The 18,113-nt window shown below is 36.6% G+C and overlaps 2 protein-coding genes across 4 annotated transcripts in view; one reads left to right on the forward strand and one right to left on the reverse strand.

The window, feature by feature from the left end:
* Positions 1-25: 25 nt before the first annotated feature.
* Positions 26-18,113, forward strand: part of Dcr-1 (Endoribonuclease Dcr-1) — a 145,782-nt gene continuing 127,694 nt past the window's right edge. For all 3 annotated transcript variants that reach the window (XM_087340657.1, XM_087340658.1, XM_087340652.1), the window contains exon 1: positions 26-340. Coding sequence is in view for 1 of the 3 variants with exons in the window: in XM_087340652.1 (XP_087196778.1) it covers positions 320-340 (21 nt within the window). In the remaining 2 variants the exon portion in view is untranslated. The remainder of the gene's footprint in view (positions 341-18,113) is intronic.
* On the reverse strand, positions 2,469-17,551 carry Peritrophin-A (Peritrophin A). The gene is made up of 5 exons (XM_022073345.2): positions 17,407-17,551; positions 8,018-8,236; positions 5,144-5,338; positions 4,371-4,578; positions 2,469-3,856 (listed from the first exon to the last, which is right to left on the reverse strand). Exons 1-5 carry the CDS (start codon positions 17,453-17,455, stop codon positions 3,835-3,837), a joined length of 693 nt encoding a protein of 230 aa, XP_021929037.2. The 5' UTR covers positions 17,456-17,551; the 3' UTR covers positions 2,469-3,834.

Raw genomic sequence — 18,113 nt, forward strand, 5'->3', positions numbered from 1 at the left:
GTTTCGAAATCCGGATCCGTTTTCGTCTTCAGGTTCATGGGGCAGGGGCCGTGGTTGAGACTAGCTCGTGCCACGTACACCTAAAGATGAAAAAAGATCCGGTTTTCGAAACGTCGTGCACATTTTAACCTTAGACGATTGACAAAGTCCAAAAAATCCGAATATAACATATCATCGTCAGACCCGTACAGAATTTAGTCACAAAGAGGGAAGTTTTGTTTTGTGGAATGGCAGCTCTGATTGGGTGCGTTGGTAAGTAGCGTTCTGTGCGTCTATTGTGTAGTTACTTGTTAAAGGTCTTTGAGTGCTGCTATGTGTCATGGATGGGTGTGTCTACCAGGTAAGACATTTTCATGCTTCTCTCTTTACTCGGTAGGGGAACGTAACTTGCATTTGTTTCAGGAATCACTGCTTTATACGTTTTTATATGTTTGTTGTCTACTACGTCTTACATTAACTCATTAACTTGTGTTTTATACTGGATCAGGAACAAAGGTAATAAAATTAGACCACGGAATTCTAAAAATAATGATGTTATTTAGGCTATTTACGAATTTATCTATATTTACCCAATTTGATAGGTTAGGAGGCGTACAACTGTTAGGTTATGTTATCCATGTCCCTTTGTATTCGCCATAGATTTGTGGACGTAGCCTAAGGAAGTTGGTGTTGGTTTTTGTGGTTATAACGGTATGCTGACTCACAGATAAACACTAGCATTTCACAGGAATATACTGTCTCCATCTTCAGGGCTGAAGTGAGGAATTTGCATAAGATGGAGATGTTTATCAATAACGTTGGTATCTATCCATGTGTCCACATGTATTGAAAAACGTAATACCAACATCGACATCTTAACTATGCAAGAACCTTAAATCTCGCAGAGTAAAAACGTGTTTAGGGTCAGTGCATAGAAATGTTTCTGAGTTACAGACCTATTTATTCTCTCACTGTGGGTTCAACTACACTGTTTCTGGATTTACGCTTTACTAGGTTTGTGTCAGAACAACAACTGTTGATTGTAAAGCAGTTTTATAAGTCGTTACATATTTTATCGTGTTTTGGATTTTTCATCTTTCTTATATTGCCTTCGGTGAACACATGTTAATCCTCAGATTTTGTGACATTGTGTCGCGTACTAGATAACCGACGTTTCGGAGGGAGTGCTCCTTCCATCTTCAGGGTAGAAACTAGAGGACGCGCTTCCGAAATGTTATCCTCCGTGAAAACTTCAGATTTCGTATTGGCAGTGCCTTTGTGTGTCAACTGTCGGTTTCAGCAGAAGAGACGTTGAGCTGCGCGTTGTTACATTGCGCATTCCCTGTTCGTAACGATGTAACTTAGAGCCAGGTAAAAATTGTCACTCTCACACCTGCTGCCGAGCTACGATGGTCATTTGATATTATGAGGGGTTTTCTGTTGTATTTGTTTTATCTCGAATGATCGAGGAAGGAACGGAAATACGAGTAGACGTAAACACAAAATAAGATGGGACTGAGAACAACAGAGCACTGGACGTCGTATATTCATATCTGAAATAACATTCCTTCTGCTGTGGTCTTACAGACGTAGCGTCGCCAGCAAAGTGTTAAAACGTACGAAAGTTATAATTAGTCTTTACAAGGTCAATATGACTGTGTCTTGATTTTTATAAAGATTAAAAGTCTGTAGCGAGTGGAGCAATATTTTTAATTTAATTTGGAAATCTACAACCAGAAATTTGATCTGAAACTTTCACGGCGACTAAGTACAATGAATTCTTCTCGGGCTACCAGCCGTGTCAGGTGGTTTAATGAAGAAAACGATATTTCGTGAATCATCTCCGTACCCTGAGGACGAAGATGGTTCTCGAAACGTTGGTGTTTTCTTCATTAAACCACCTGACACAGCTGGTAGCCCGAGAATAATTCATTAAGCCAAAAATAATTTTTAGAGAGTCTAAAATAAGTTTTACTGGTAGGTATATTAATTTTTTGTATTTAAAATTCAAAGCAACTTATTATTTTCACTTTCTTGCAGTTTTTTTTTTATTAAAATTGGGCATGGAATCCCCGGAAGGAAGAAATTTAAATTAAACTCCGAAATTATTAAAACCGGCGTTATAATATGTTTTCATTATTTTATGTAAATGTAAATACAATTACGTGCAGTACTTTACAGAATAAATCGTATTTTCTCATTGTAGTAATTAACGTACGCAGGTGAATAATTTGCCCGAAATGTTAAACTAAAATTTTTGGGGTGTTTTGATTCAACGTTAAAACACAATGTTTTTTTAATGTCACAATTTATGACGTGGCGATGAAAATAAACGTTTACTATACAATTTACAGCCCACACAAACAGAGTGTAGAATAATTTTAACTAATACTCCTTATCTTGTGTATAATTAGACTTCGCTTTAGTAGTTATAACATGTTGAAAATGAAGAATAATACTTAGGAATGTGTTATAAACATTAATTAAAATCTGTTGATCAACAAATGTAATGATTGAGAGATCAAAATACAAGCATATTTTTAAACCTAAAGCCACTTAGCAGATCAAGGTTTAGATAAAATGATTTTTACATCAGAACAATATTTAATAACCATATAAAATTTATTCTGTGCCCCATTTGAACGTCTTAGACATTTAAATGTGCTTGTATACCAAATTTTGGTAAGTGTCTTTCTTAAAAATAAATTTGTACCGTACGGAAAATGGTATCGACTTACAGTTATATTACATTAACTGCTAACAATTTTATAATTAGCTTGACTATTAAAATGGACATTGGTCATCGTCTTGGTTATTCTTTAAAGACGAAAACGTTTGGGACACTGCATCTGTCTCCGTCAGTAGGTGTAGAATATAAAATATGATACGATGTGTCCTTTCGATAGAGGCAGGCGCCATCATTAGACACTTGCTGAAGTCGAAATTGAATAAATTTACTCGTAACTTCAAATATTTGTAGGAAACCGAGTAAATAGAAACTATATCAAATCTAAAACTTCTTGACGATGGTGAAGAGTCAATTGAATAAAAATTTCCTTGGATATTATCCATCGTCTAGTAAATATAAAACGTAAAAACGACGTTTCGGAGATGGGACTCTATCTCTACACAGTAGGAACCTGAAGACGGAGATAGAGTTCCATCTCCGAAACGTCGTTTTTACGTTTTATATTTACTAGACGATGGATAATATCCAAGGAAATTTTTATTCAATTAAATAGAAACTAAATAAATAAAATTTCTGAAGAAACTAATAATCATGGAGTAAGCATCCTCTGGTACATTGATGCTCTCTGAGAGACACCCACTTCCATGATTCTTAGTTTCTTCAGAAAATTTGTTATTTGGTTTCCGTCCACTCGGTTCTAAACAAATATTTGACGTTTACTAATTACTCGGATTAAAATTGAGTAAGTAAATTCACCTATTTTTCCTTATCATAACATGATGGCGGAGACAGATCCAGTTTCCAGAAAGTTTTAGTTTTTAGCAAATAACCAAGACGATACGCAATGTCCATAGTAATAGTCGATTTATTGTAACACACCATCATCACAACTTTTTAGACTTATATTGAACAATTTTGAGTTTTGCTAGCATTCTGTTAATAATTTCATCTTTATGTATCAGTAATTGTCTTACTTAAAACAAATGCGTTTCCATTATGCATCAATTTATTTCTAACAAATAAAAAAGAAACGTTGATGTTTTTTTACCAAACGTTAAACAATTACTGTAGTAAATGTATTTAATTTTATTAATTTTAATCGAATTGAATTGTTTATTATGGTTGTTCTTCTGCGTGACAACAGCGATGGTTACCTTCCTCCTGGGTTACTTCCTCACGAAGTTTGCACTGCAAAGAAAGAAGTTAATTTTCATTATCTTATTCGGCTACAAATTTCTTGAAAAAGCCCTTAAATTTCCAGCCTCCGCGTATCTTAACAGACACAAAAAATAATGAAGTACAGTTATAGGCTGGAACAAGAGAATCAACTCATATATACGAGGTGCGATCGGAAAGTTTCTAGACTGCGCCTATAAAAACCCGTACACTTTAACTCAGGTATTAAATTCATCCATCACCCTCGAAGTAGTTCCCCTGGGAGTGAACACAACGATCCCAGCGCCGCTGCCAAGCCTGGAAGCATCCCTGGAAATCTTTCTTTGTCAGCCTGTCAAGCACCATCTGCGATTCTGCCTGAATCTCTTCTATCGTCTCAAATCTCCTTCTCTTTAGCTCGTACTACATCCGGTTCGCCCGCTATTGACACAGTCTGGAAACTTTCCGATCGCACCTCGTATTAGTCGAAGAATGTGTTTGTTAAATAAATTTAAGAAGGCAGAAACCAAATCGTTCACAGCCTCACCACTTGGGCACAAGTTCCTGGTCTTCGCAGGTGAGTGTGGACTCGTCCAGCACCTTCCCTGCTTCGCACGTGATAAGTCGGGGGTAACCGTTGACGCAAGTTATGAGGCGGCTACAGTCTCCGGGGACGGAGAATCGAGGATACGGAAGGAACTTGGCGGAGATCGAATGTGCGGGCACCTTTTCGGGGCATTTAAACCCGACGATGGCTGAAATTGAAATCACAAATTAATATCAAATTTTATCCAAATCCGTCCAGCAGTTCTCGAGTTGAATCATGACGGTGGGTAGGTAGACAGACCAGCCCTATACGCGTTCATTCCAGGTACATCGTGTAATGAATGCGTAATAAACGCATGGGATTTAAGCGTTGTATTCGGTCAGATTCAGCAACTTGGTGGGCTGCCATGATAAATCACACACCGTAGACACGTGTAAATATGAGGTTTCTGTGAAAACGTTTTTCAAATCTTCCTGTTTATTCGAGTTCAAATATTTGCCTTATAAAGAGGGATCGATTTTACTTATTTATTTAAATAATTTGTTGATTTATTTATATATTTGTATTATTATAGTGTAGATTTATGGGGAAATCAATGCATAATAAATGTAAAAGGATATGTAAAGAAGAGGTCGTGGCCGAATTTAATGTTTTGTCCTGACATTTGCCTGGGGGGGTTGTGAACCCTAGACCTCTCGAGTGCCAAACAGGAGTGATTGGAGACCACTCCTCCGCGGCATTCCGTAAGGAGGAATTGAAACTGGTTGCGTTACCTTCAGGGTTGCAGAAATCAAGCAGGAGATCAGGCCAATTGCAGCTGTGGGTCTTGTCGTCGTACGCCAGACCTGGTTCACACGGGGTCGGGTACGGCACGCCATGAGCGCACTTAATATAGTTGTTGCTGCACTGAGCGCTTTCAGGATAGATGCCAAACTGGTATAGACAGCCGGGTGTACTGATCGGGGTCACTGGAACAGGCAAAGGAAAACCGGTAACAAGATTTGTTAACACAGCCAACGAGGCAGGGCAGACCGAGTCAGTTTGACACATTTTCAGTTTTGAAAGATTTATCCCAGTTTCAAACCTCGGCATAAGTGCTCAATCGCCCCATATATGGGTGAAGTAACCAAATAACATGGGGTGGGTTGAAACTTACTGGAGAGGAATTGAATATGTGTCTCTAGAATTCTTTTGGTTGCAGAAATGACGTTTATGTTTAACCACTGAAAAGATATTTTAAAAAAATATATACATAATTTATTATGAGAGGCTTAGAAAAGTGTTTTAAATGAGGGTCAGTTCAAGAATAAACTTTCCGTAGAATATGATAAATTTTCATTTTGTAGGAATTCGTGGTTGGAATTTTTATGGGCCCACATTCGTCATCGAGTGCATCGAACCCACGCTTCTGTGGCTAAACTCTTTTAGAAATTTTCCGTATAAAGCAAAGAGAAAATTCATCGTCACATTTCAGTCCGAATTTTCTTTACGCCTCTAATTTTACGCTTGGATTCTTTTGTAGGTCTAAGAGACATTTTTCTCTTCTGGTCTGACGTTTTCTCCAGTTGTTTTGAATTCTAAATTCTTCTTCACGGCTTGTCTGTTAGCATTGATGAGGTTTTCTCCTTCCTGTTTCTCGAAAGGACGGATGAATTCACGAGCAGAAGGGCGTGGTTCTGGAAAGTGGTTGTTAGAAGGATCTGGTTTTGCTAACTCATCAAGTGAAATTTCCTTCCCAATCCATGCTGCAGTCTTTGTGATTGAAGCCGATCTATTCGTGACGTAGGAGGGCATTTCTAAATAGTGCCTTGACATTGGCAGGAGCCGATGCAATGTGGTCACAAAACGAGGTTTTTCGTGATCCGAAGGCATGTCTATACAGCGGCTTAAGCCTGCGACTGCAGTGAGATGTGGAGGACAGGCAGGTCATCCGTTATCCTCGTATTAGTCGGTTGTACAGACTGGCATTTGCGAATCGCGAATTCCTACGACAAGAAATGATGGCCGTTCTGTTCAAACATAATGCTTCAAGAATTTAAAAATATGTTGTTTTCTTCCATTGAATTCGATCTGTATAACCGTTACTGTCTGCAAGAGCCAGCCAGAAACTTTCCCACCTCCGTTGCAGGAAACAGTAATATTAGATGTCTGATGCTTGTTTTTAAATAAGTGAGTAGTTTTTTAATCTTCAGCAACGTTTAATAACTAAAAAAATCACATTGAGTTTAATGGACTTACAGGTTTAAATAAATATGACACAATTTTTGTTAATTTCTCGATTCAATTGGACGTGAAATCAAAATATATAAACATGTGTTAACTAACCTGGCTACGTTTGTTATATCCATTACTGAAGCCAAGATTTGTGAAATTTCTTTTGCATTCTCTTCAGAAATTTTTCTGTATTATCTCGTTAAGGAGGGACACGGAATTTCAAATTTTCTTATTGTCATATTTCCTACTTTAACGGTTTAACGCCTTAATAAAATGTGTGTGGGTAAATATCTGTCATTTCCATTCCCTATAAACACACTGAAATGACAAAAGTAATCAAACGCTTACAAAATACTTGCTAGTTGCTGGCACAGTAGTAAGCTGATCTGTCTAATAGCTCCTGTCGTAGCACCAAAACAACTTTCAGTTTGTAGGTCACCTTTCTCTGCGACTGAATGCTCGCGTAACTCTTTTATTTCTGTGTTTTATTGCAACGTAACTACACGCCTTAACTCACACTGAACCTCTGACCAGTCTCTCAATAAAAAGTAATTTGCAATTAACAGATAAATCAGTCGACGATATTCGACTTTAAACAACGAATTACTGGATACAGAGTTCTGCAAACTAGGTGAAGAGTGCTGAGCTGATATTATTAACGGTGAGCCACAGTTTCCCCTAAATGGTTTTAAAAATTTATTTAATTAATGCAAATGACACTCACAGTAAGTTGGTTGTCAGTGTATGATTCATATTTCGCCTTTTTCTTTTCTAAACTTTCAGCCACAAACTATCGTGTTTTATACATCGAAAATATAATCTTTTCTTTGTTTCTTGCGTAATTTATTACGTAATTCTTAACGAATACATTTATTCAGTGCCTTTGTTAAGATATTCCTATATAGATTTCAGCTCACATTCAGTTCTTTTATACCTTTAAAATAAATAAATTTACTTGGAAATGTTACCTATATGGCCGATTTGGGGAAATTTAAATTAATATTTGTATGAGTGATCTTATATTTTGAAAGAATTTAATCTGCCCCTAACGTTTCTCAGAATATAACTTTGATATGTTACTCCATTTCCGACAGCCTATGTTTCAACTTTGATACATATTTCAAAGATTTCTTTGGTATTTTATATTATGATTTCGTCCTGCGTTTTGGTTTCGAGACGTAAAAAATCATTGCACTTGCTATCTTACAATAGTTTCTACTTTTTATTTTGTGATATTAACGCGATCTGTCAGTAATGTACCATCATTAGCAATTTCCGGTTCCTTGATTTTCTTTGTCATTCCTAAATACGTAGTGTAAGCCAAAGTTTGACTTTCGTAAAACGTCAAATTAAAATTTATTAATTCGTCCGGTGACAGCGCTCATAGCGGTTGCCTTCAGAAGTAGCCTCCAGTGAACACAGAGAATACTTACGGTCTGCTTTCCGGTTACCGCATTCCACAGCCCAGTTGTAGTTGCAATGCTCGTATACATTTCCCTTCCCGTCGTACAAGAGGCCGTTCTCGCATCGCTCCAGGCTCACTGTGCCGTTCGTGCACTTAAAATAGTGATCGCAGAGGTCGGGATGGGGGTAGGTCTGGACGCCATGTTGTTCTGGGCAGGCCGGAACGTGCAGAAGAACTCCGGCTTGCGCTGAAAACAATTAATTACCTACGGTGAACAAGCAATCTACAGCACAAAGGTAACAATCTCGACATTACATATGAAATAATAATCCTTTCAAAACGAAAATAGTTTTAGTATAATATAAAATGAAATTTCCTTTCACGAAAACCTTATTAGGAATTATAAGTGGGAAATATGACAGCCTTTGTCTTTAAAAACTAAGTAGATAATTGTTATTTATGGTTTAATTAACGACGCTTTCACCAGTTTACAATTTTAGCCCCGAACGACAGGGTAGCGGTTAGAACGCTGGCCTTGTAATCCTGGGGTCTCGGGTTTGATTCCCGGCGGTGCCCGAATTTATAACTTGTGTTGGGCAAGGCCGTGGTCTAGGCAACACGGAGTTTTCCTCCGGGGGCTTCCCCGGTTTCTCCGTGGCATCCCAACAATTACTCCATTCACACACAGAAGAAGGCAATGGCAAACCACTTCTGGATCATCTGCCAAGAACGTATATGAACAGGTCCCAGTCCGAGAAAAGGATGGAAGGATCCTGTTCATATGGACCTGTCGTCAGACAGAACACTAAATAATAATAAGATGAGGTGGTCTAGCGGTTAGAACGCTGGCCTTGTAATCCTGGGGTCTCGGGTTCGATTCCCGGCGGTGCCCGAATTTATAACTTGTGTTGGGCAAGGCCGTGGTCTAGGCAACACGGAGTTTTCCTCCGGGGGCTTCCCCGGTTTCTCCGTGGCATCCATTCACACACAGAAGAAGGCAATGGCAAACCACTTCTGGATCATCTGCCAAGAACGTATATGAACAGGTCCCAGTCCGAGAAAAGGATGGAAGGATCCTGTTCATATGGACCTGTCGTCAGACAGAACACTAAATAAACTAAGAGAAGAAGGAAATTGTCATGGCATAACTTAAGGTAGTTTAATATTCCGGCATTTGCTTTGAAAATATAAGGAAAACCGCGAGAAATCCCAGTTAGGATATCTGTTCTCCCAGTCGAGACTTCAACCGGGACCTTCGGAATACGAACACGACTTTTGATGCATAGGAAAAAATATGTAATTTTTTCTTGTTTCTTTGGATTATATTGGTTTGGACTTTCTTTTTTCAGATGGAACATTATTCCCAAGAGAATTAGATAACTTACGCTTACATTATATGATTATATAAGCCAGGGACGAGCCCCGCTCTAAAGGTCAGGTGGAGATGCATCGTTAAAGGTAGCTGGCTGGTTGGCTGGGCCAGTGACAACAGCTGCAGAGAAAAGCAGACGATGATGCAATAAACTTAATAAAGAATAGGAACTTCGCATAATCTGAGAATAATGGACGTCTTCGCTGACGAGGCAACCTCGCGTCTTCGTTCAGGCTTCTGAACGTCAAATTAAAAAAAAATCTCGTGTTTAATAAACATCGGTTACTTAGTTTATGCCGTGTTAACTACGAATCAGAAATGGACGAAATTCATGAAATGAATAGATGGTTTGAGAATCTTTTTCTTTCCGAACACACCTAATAATATAAAAATAAATATACAAACAAACTGTTAACACTATAAATATACTCGTGCCAAACGCGTTTCGACATCAGGAGGTCATCATCACTGGCAAAAATGGGGAATTAATTTGTATACTTATTTTGGTACTTGTGGGTTATCGGGACACATCGCTTTAAAAATAGGTTAGGTTAGGATAGGTTACTTTTGGTTAGGTTAGGTTTGTTTATGTTTGGTTAGGTTAGGTTTGTTTAGGTTAGGTTAGGTTTGGTTAGGTTTGTTTAGGTTAGGTTTGGTTTGGTTAGGTTAGGTTTGTTTAGGTTAGGTTAGGTTTGTATAGGTTAGGTTTGGTTAGGTTAGGTTTGTTTAGGTTTGGTTAGGTTTGGTTTGGTTAGGTTTGGTTAGGTTAGGTTTGTTTAGGTTTGGTTAGGTTAGGTTTGGTTAGGTTAGGTTTGGTTAGGTTAGGTTTGTTTAGGTTAGGTTAGGTTTGTATAGGTTAGGTTTGGTTAGGTTAGGTTTGTTTAGGTTAGGTTACGTTTGTTTAGGTTAGGTTTGGTTAGGTTAGGTTAGGTTAGGTTAGGTTAGTTGTCATTTATTGAAATAAAATATAATAACTTTCAAGTATATATCATATATCCACACACATTAACATAACCTAACCTATTTTTAAAGCGATGTGTCCCGATAACCCACAAGTACCCTTATTTTTATATTCTAACACACTGCACGGTATGCATAGTTTTAACACCGAATAATATTTGGATTATTTTGAATGCCAGTTTCTGAACATATTTCCTTTGTCTTTGCATGGTGCATAAATCTGTCGTGCGTAATGGAACGAATATTTTCAGACGGCTAGTAACGCGTGTCACATTGGCACAGTCGTTTCTTGGGGGAGTGGCATTGAATTGGTAATATAACCTGTTAATTGCAATTGTACGTTTTCTATACTTATTGCTCTGATAATATTTACGAAGTCGGTGGCAATAATAGTTCGAGAAACAAACTGTCATAAGGCTAATTGTGTCAACATTTGCCTTACGCAGTGGCTGCAATAAGGAACGAAAGCCAGAGACTTGAACTCGGTGTCCCTGAAGATTTCCCGCTCACAGTGATCAAAGTCGATGCAATTATTTGAAGTCAAAGTAGACTTTTCCTTTCTTACGTGTTTTAAGCTTTTTCATTTCATCTCTCATGATACGATTCAATTCATCACTAACGAAATCAGTATAAAATGCTCAAATCTATAACGTTTCTGCTTCATATTCAGACGGTCTCTGATTCGAATCTGGACTTCATGTTTCTGTATCAAATTTCCTGATTCCTCCAGGTACCTTACAATACACTTAGATTGTCCTATTACGGATATGTTTTTCATTTATTATTTACATCTGTGCTGTCAGTTGACTCAACCCATGATATTGACAATTTTTTTTAAATATACAGACAGGAGAAAATTTTTTAAAAATTAAATTTCAATTATGAATTATGATTATCATAACGATAATGATCATATGACCAGTCTTCGTGATTAATAGAGCGTGGTTCTCTTTCAAATCTCTTAGACCTTGGGCAAACCACGTCGGTAACTTTTATTTCTAGTAGTTTAATCATGTTTTTTTTTATTTTAGACTCTAAATTAGTATAGAATTTTTCATTTTTCATTTTATTTTCTATAGCTGTTTGTTTGTGTTTTCATGAAACATTTTAATGAAATGTGTGGTTTTTCTTCCTGACCCTTTAATTTATAATCAGGATTATTCTTAGGAGTTATTTTAATTGGTGTTGGTACTTTGGTCCCAGATGGCCGTAGCTTTTCAGCTAGGCGAAATCCTCAGCGTCTTTGAACGTATTTGACAGTCAAGAATACAATGTATCCAGACGTATATTGAATCTCAGGGAGGGCATTTTCATTATACTAAGCATGACCCACGAATGCATAAGCTATTTCCCCAAGATCATACATTGGTCTAGACATAAATTGTTAGGCAAGTCCGGATTCTTTTTAAGAAAGTACTCTTTCCTCATGAGTGTTCATCCCGAAATTGCTTTCTCGTGAATGGATATTAAGAGATTTAAGCACGTTTCCTCCGCACTGAAGATAATATAATTACAGCAGACTTTACAAATATAATATTGACCTCCTATCAGTTAAATATAATTGCAGAGACCCTCGCCTCTCACCTTAAACACATTAATGTAATTCATAATAGAGTAGTACAGTCCTGGGTTTCATAGTCTGACCCGTCGATGCGTTTTCGGTGGTCTACCAAGGTCTACCATTTTATAATATTTTGTCACTGTATGTGATGAAACATTTGTTGCATTACAAGTTACGTTTTTACCTGTCTTTTTCACGAATAATAAAAGAAACAAATCAACGAATGTCGGAGAAAATAACTGAGTAATTTGTGAACTTGTTTGCCCACAATTTTAATGAATTACCCTGACATAATTAATTGTCCTCATTTATAATATGGTCGACCGCGACTTGATGTGTAAAAGTTGTTGTTGGAAACCACTCGGATTATTCAATTAAACGGCGATTTAATTTAAATATTTCGAAGAATATCGTGAATAAATTAACTTAATTAAACTTATTGTTATAGACTCTTCATATTAGACCTGTCTGACGCTAAATGCTAATAATATTTTCTACTAATCTCGATATTTCACATGAAAACATTGATATTTCTGTTTAATATAGGATGTATATTTAATATTCTTCGAAGTTTCTGTAAATGAAATCACAGTTAACAGTTGGTAAACGTTTACATACATTGAATATAATAGAAAGAGCATTAGGTCAAAAGTTCAGTGTGCTCTAATAATTGAAGAATTTCTGGTTATCAATATTCCTTGCTCAGATTCTTTGTTTCGTAATTTAATAAATTTATGGATGAGAAGGAAATATTTATAAATATTGCCTTTAAAACGATATGTAATGTATACAGTGTTCACCGCCTTAGCTTTTACTACATTACTCGTGTGTTTAAATATTTATTTATCGGTTTAAAAATTACAGTCCTGAAATCTGTTGCTTATGTGTTTTTGTTCTTGAGTAGAATGCTGGCTAAAATACGACGTACGCCTGCCCGTTCTCTGGTCCTAAAAACCTAACTATTTATTAGAGCTTAATAATGCGAAGGAAAGGGATTATGTTATACATAAATGTGAAACGTGGATTAGTTTACCTTCACTTAACGATAGCACGTTTAAGTTAGAAAGTGGAAAATCGTGCTGTACCAGTTATGCTTTTTACTACTGGAACACAATTTTTGCGTCTACTAAACATGAAAGTTCTTGTACCAAAGAGAATCATCTCGTGACATTACCGATGTTCGTAATACAAAAATTTGAAGTAACATGGCGTAACATGCTAAAAATAAAGTCATCCTGTGTGAGACAAAGGAGTTGAAGGCAATTTTCCTAAGTGAATAACAATTTAAATACATCCGACTATAATATTCTAAAAAGGTTAGTATTTTGAGAGCTGTTCATACAAATTTTATAAGAACTGTATTTTTCCCTCTGCATTCAATAAGAGTATTTGTTTAAAGTATGAGCATGTTTATACGTCTCTGTGTTTGTCCCCTTTAATGACTTAAGATTCAGTTGGCCGATTCTTGGAAATTCTCGTATTTGATCAGAATGTTTAACTACGCTTAAATAATACTGACGAAGTACACGATGTTATGAGGTGGTAGCATAGCTCCATGAATCAGTATATTGTGTTAATTTTTATAAAATATGGATATTTTTTGTATAATCGACAGCGAATTATATCGGTTAATATTTATATTTATTGTGTCCTTTGTAAGATGTATATTTTTGTTTCTTTCTGTACAATGGACAGCAACTTATATCAGTTAAATATTCTTATTTTATGACGAAAATTGCTGATAGTTGGTAAATTAGCAGTAAGCTATGGTTGTTTAAATTTTTAGCTAATAATTTCACTACATTTTAAAAATATTTTTCATTTGCTATCCCTTTCTATTTACATTGGATTAATGGAGTAATTCACGATAAATTCTTTTTAATGTTTTGCGGGACCTACTCTTTGCATAGTTCAATAATATGTGGGAGTTAATGTAAAAATGTGTCCAATTAATTAGGGCCTAATGATGCAGCTCATTTTAGGAAAAAATAAGTTGTGTTGACGTGAATAAATACAATTCTAGGAATTTGTGTTACGCCAGCCAGTAACTATATGATTATATCTGGTCTGTTTTTGTTAGATAGAGTGACCTTGAATTTGTATAGAATATAATTTTGCTATTTATGTGCAAAGGGCCAGGATAAGCAGTGAACAGTGGACTTGTTAGAGTATGCCATTTACCTTTATATAACAATAAGCCTCTATTAGGCACGATTAGAGAAAGTTAAAAAAGTATATCCTCTCCATATTCCGAGATCTTGTTATCTGAAACAAAATTTTAACATACGTCTAAACTTAAACACCCATTATTCCTAGTCGTCCTTGTCCCCCTACTATGAAACGACTGTAAGCAGATTCTTCCTGGGCAAAATACATTTAAAATGGCTACTTATAGGCACACAGAAAATAGTTGTACCATCACTGTACCTCAAGCATGGGCCATTAAAGAATTTTATGTAGGTCGTGAAATGGAATAGAAAAAGTTTTCGATATTTGCAACAAAAGTATCCACAGATCACCAATGTGTGATTAAAGAAAATATTGTCGTCGGTATTCAAATAAAGAAATATAATTAATCACATGAATTTTTTATAAAGTTTAGAATAAACTGGGAAGACAATTTATGTAAACATTTAAATCGGCGATTGACAACTTCCTGGACAACCATAAAGAGTCTAAAGACAGACGGTTGGTTTAGCAAATGCTTGCAGACTGCAGAAAGTTGGGTCATAATACTGTCACGACTGCTTCTCCCATCTTCTACAGCCTCTGGGATGCGTAGACGTGCATAAAACCCGGGAGTGTGCTGAAGAGTCTGTTCTGGAACAGTCCCAAGTGTGGTCGAAAGAACCGAAAATAAGTCTGAAGCAGTTGAGCATTCGAGATCTTTCTCGATTCGTCAGTGTTCTTATAAAAGTGCAAAGGCCACGAGCAGCGGAAGGCGTTCTTACTCTGGAGCAGCGAGAAAATGGGTCCAGGAAGTTGGGGGCAGCCGTGCTTTCTGTTAATGGCGTCTGAAGAGACGTCTTGATGGAGGCGCTGGTGACGCCGACACTGGGGCGATACGAATGTGAATGTTTCTCGCCGAGATCGCACTAGTTTATCCCAGATCTGGACGTCTCGCAAACCTACGATTCACTTCTGAGCTTGGGTCGCCATGAATTATTGCACAACCAAGATAGATTTTCGATATGGAGTCACTTAAGTACCATAACACGTCCACGGTCATCCCAACTCACTCTGTTCAGCGGTGAGACGATCCAGATGCGATCAACGATGGAACTGGAGGTGAATTTCCACAGATGAAATATGACAAGGAATAGCGAGTAGAGGTTGATTTTATCCAGAACTATACAGAGATTGGTGGAAGTCCAGTGTGACAAAGGGAATTACGAGCTGCTGCAAAGAGACAGAAACATTTCCGCAAATCTCTGCTCAGAAGGGTTTCACGGGCTCACCGATAACTTCGCTGTGACATGGCCACTAACTTTCAAGATCTTCGAAGGACACTGCACTTTGAGGTCATCATCTCGTGGAGTGTAATTACCGACTCCTTTATCTTACATCGCTGACGTTAAACCTTCCGTCGTTCTCAATTGAATTTCCCTCCAACAACCTTGGAGAGGTCAGCGACGGACTTAGTGGTTTCCTCTAGGATATTTCTATCCTGGACCAAAGATGCTGGGGAAATTTCAGTCCGACTATGCTGACTAATTACTGCTGGCACCGTAAACGAGAATGTACAAAAGAAGTAAATTGGAAATGATTTTGAAGAGTTTAACTGTAAACGTATATTTTTTTAGCGCGGTGTTATAATAAATAAAAGTGGAAACGACTTTTTATAGGGTTTAATGAATTCATCTCGGGCTATCAGTCATATCAGGTGGTTCAAAGGTGAAAACATCTACATTTCGATAATCATCTCAGTACCCTGAGGACGAGGACGAATATCGTTCTCGAAACGCTGGTTTTTTCACCTTTCAACCACCTGACGCGGACTGGTAGCCCGAGATGAATTCATCGTACGTAGTCGCCGTGGAAGCTTCAGATCATACATTTTTGTAGGGCTGTTTTTAATTTATTATTACATTTTCTATATCAGGTATTTAACGTTATAATAAATAACAGAATGCGTTTTTAAACATTGATTGATTTATTTTCCCATTTCTTGAATACCCTTCGTTCACAATATTTTTTCCCAGATTCGGGATCAGTGCCTCTAATCTATAAATGCATCAATCATCATTTATGAATGAGAAATAAAATCTAAATCTATTATCCAGTAATGGGTTAACATATAACACAAGCTTTATATTTCCCAATGGGTTGTCGCAACGAGGAATGTTCGTCTCGTTTCTGATCATTAGTGTTTGTTCTACAGTTCACACTGACTTTCACTTGGTGGGCTATAATGTTGGCACTAGGGATAAAGACATGTCTCTCTTGCGGACACTAATGGCAACTCTTAAAGTAATCATGGCCACGAGATTTCAGTTCATATTTTTGCATATTATTATTTTCATTTAGGTGGTATATAACTTTTCTTTCCTGGTTTTACAAGATTGGTCATTTTTATAAACATCCTTCAAAGTTTAATTCGTAAAACATTAACAGATAAACAAGGAAACAAAATAATCTTAAAATTCGTTATGAACGTGCTAATACAGTTTACAAACTAAACAGATCTTGATATTCTATGAAATCTTTTGTGTGCTGAAGTTACAAGTAAGCTATCTAGAAAACAAAAGGAACTATACAAATAAAAATATCATATTAATAATGTAGAATTAGATGAAATAAACGAATATATTAAAATTTTCCCACATAGCTGTACTACCATTAATCGCAATATGGTAGTTTGGCGTTGCTGCTTTTGAAGAGGGACGTACTAAAGATTGGAGGCACAGTAATATATTTTTCTACGAGATTAAGCCCTACTGTATACTTCGTACGAGGCTGGAGTACCAACAAAATGCCTGCCTCCAAGAAATATTATATATAAAATATTATCATAAATAGAAGATTATTAAACCTAATCTTCTGTAATCGTTTCATGCTGTCTGGTTTTTATAATTAATGTATTTTTCTAGGCCTTTTTTATTTTTGTCTATTAATTAAACTTATAAAATTATTCTTTGACACTGCTGTTGAATATACGTTACATAAGACTGGAAGGCCACGTTCCATATTATTATAAATACTACGTATCTCATGTTTCATATTTTTTATTGCCTGCACTTACGAAATTAATTATGCCGAAAGTATTTAAAACTCGTTCCATTGCCAACATAATTTTTGCAGCGTTATAATTTAATGTGTATGCAACAATAACTTTTGTGGTTATATTACATATAAAGAAAGTGACATGACGTAATTCACTCCAATAATTATGTTGCAAATGCATGTTGGCTTATTTCACTGAGCAACATTTAGTAATAATTTACATTCAATATTAATTACGCGCGTAAAGAACAATAATATAACTGAAAAATCATTAAATGATGGATTTCTGTTTCGCCCTTACCTGCAGCAACGGCGCACAGAACGAGGACGGCTGACAGCGTCGGCTTCATGTCTGAGAACTGAGGCAAACTGAAACGAACGCTTTCACGTACTAAACCCGCTCATGCATTTCAAATTCTGGAATGAGTTGAGTTAGGAATCGACAGTACTGCACTCAAGCGGCCTTACCTGCAACTGTGGCTACCTTTCACAGTTACGTGCGTTATTCACACCAAAAAAAGTGAAATAAAACGAATGTGTATCTGTCTTAAAAGTTTATTCTAGATAGGTTGTCTTGTAGATGAACTAGCTTCGTTATCTGTTTTTATATTCTTTAAAGTTTTACAATTATATTAGTGTTCGTTAGGTGGATTATTTGTTTTTATTTATATTTCTTCATTTTTTGCTCTGTGTTAATATTGTTTCTATTTTGGGTTTGCCTGTACTTGGCAGTTGCATTTAATACTGTACATGTATAAGTTTAGTTAATCTGTTTGTGTACTATTTTTCATTATTATTTCACTATTATTGTATATATTATCAGTGTTTGCCTGTTATTGGCTTCTTGCTGTTGGCAAACACGTAAATAAATTAATTGAATTGAATTGAATTATACTAACTGGTCGCAAGAACATTTTGTCTGTCACTCGTGGCTATTTATATTTCGTAGGAGGTTTCTTTACTTTTATGAAAAACAAATTTTCTTGTTTTGGAGTAAATCGAATTCAA

The sequence above is a fragment of the Zootermopsis nevadensis genome, unplaced genomic scaffold (genome assembly GCF_977971745.1).
Source record: "Zootermopsis nevadensis isolate Lab colony 2312 unplaced genomic scaffold, Znev_1.0 Znev_ptg000061l, whole genome shotgun sequence".
Lineage (NCBI taxonomy): Eukaryota > Metazoa > Arthropoda > Insecta > Blattodea > Termopsidae > Zootermopsis > Zootermopsis nevadensis.

Coding starts and splice junctions, on each gene's coding strand:
- Peritrophin-A (XM_022073345.2), bottom strand. CDS start 17,455: ATGAAGCCGACGCTGTCAGCCGTCCTCGTTCTGTGCGCCGTTGCTGCA. Junction 8,237..17,406: donor TCTGTGCGCCGTTGCTGCAG/GTAAGGGCGAAA, acceptor AATTGTTTTCAG/CGCAAGCCGGAGTTCTTCTG. Junction 4,579..5,143: donor TGATTTCTGCAACCCTGAAG/GTAACGCAACCA, acceptor TTTCAATTTCAG/CCATCGTCGGGTTTAAATGC.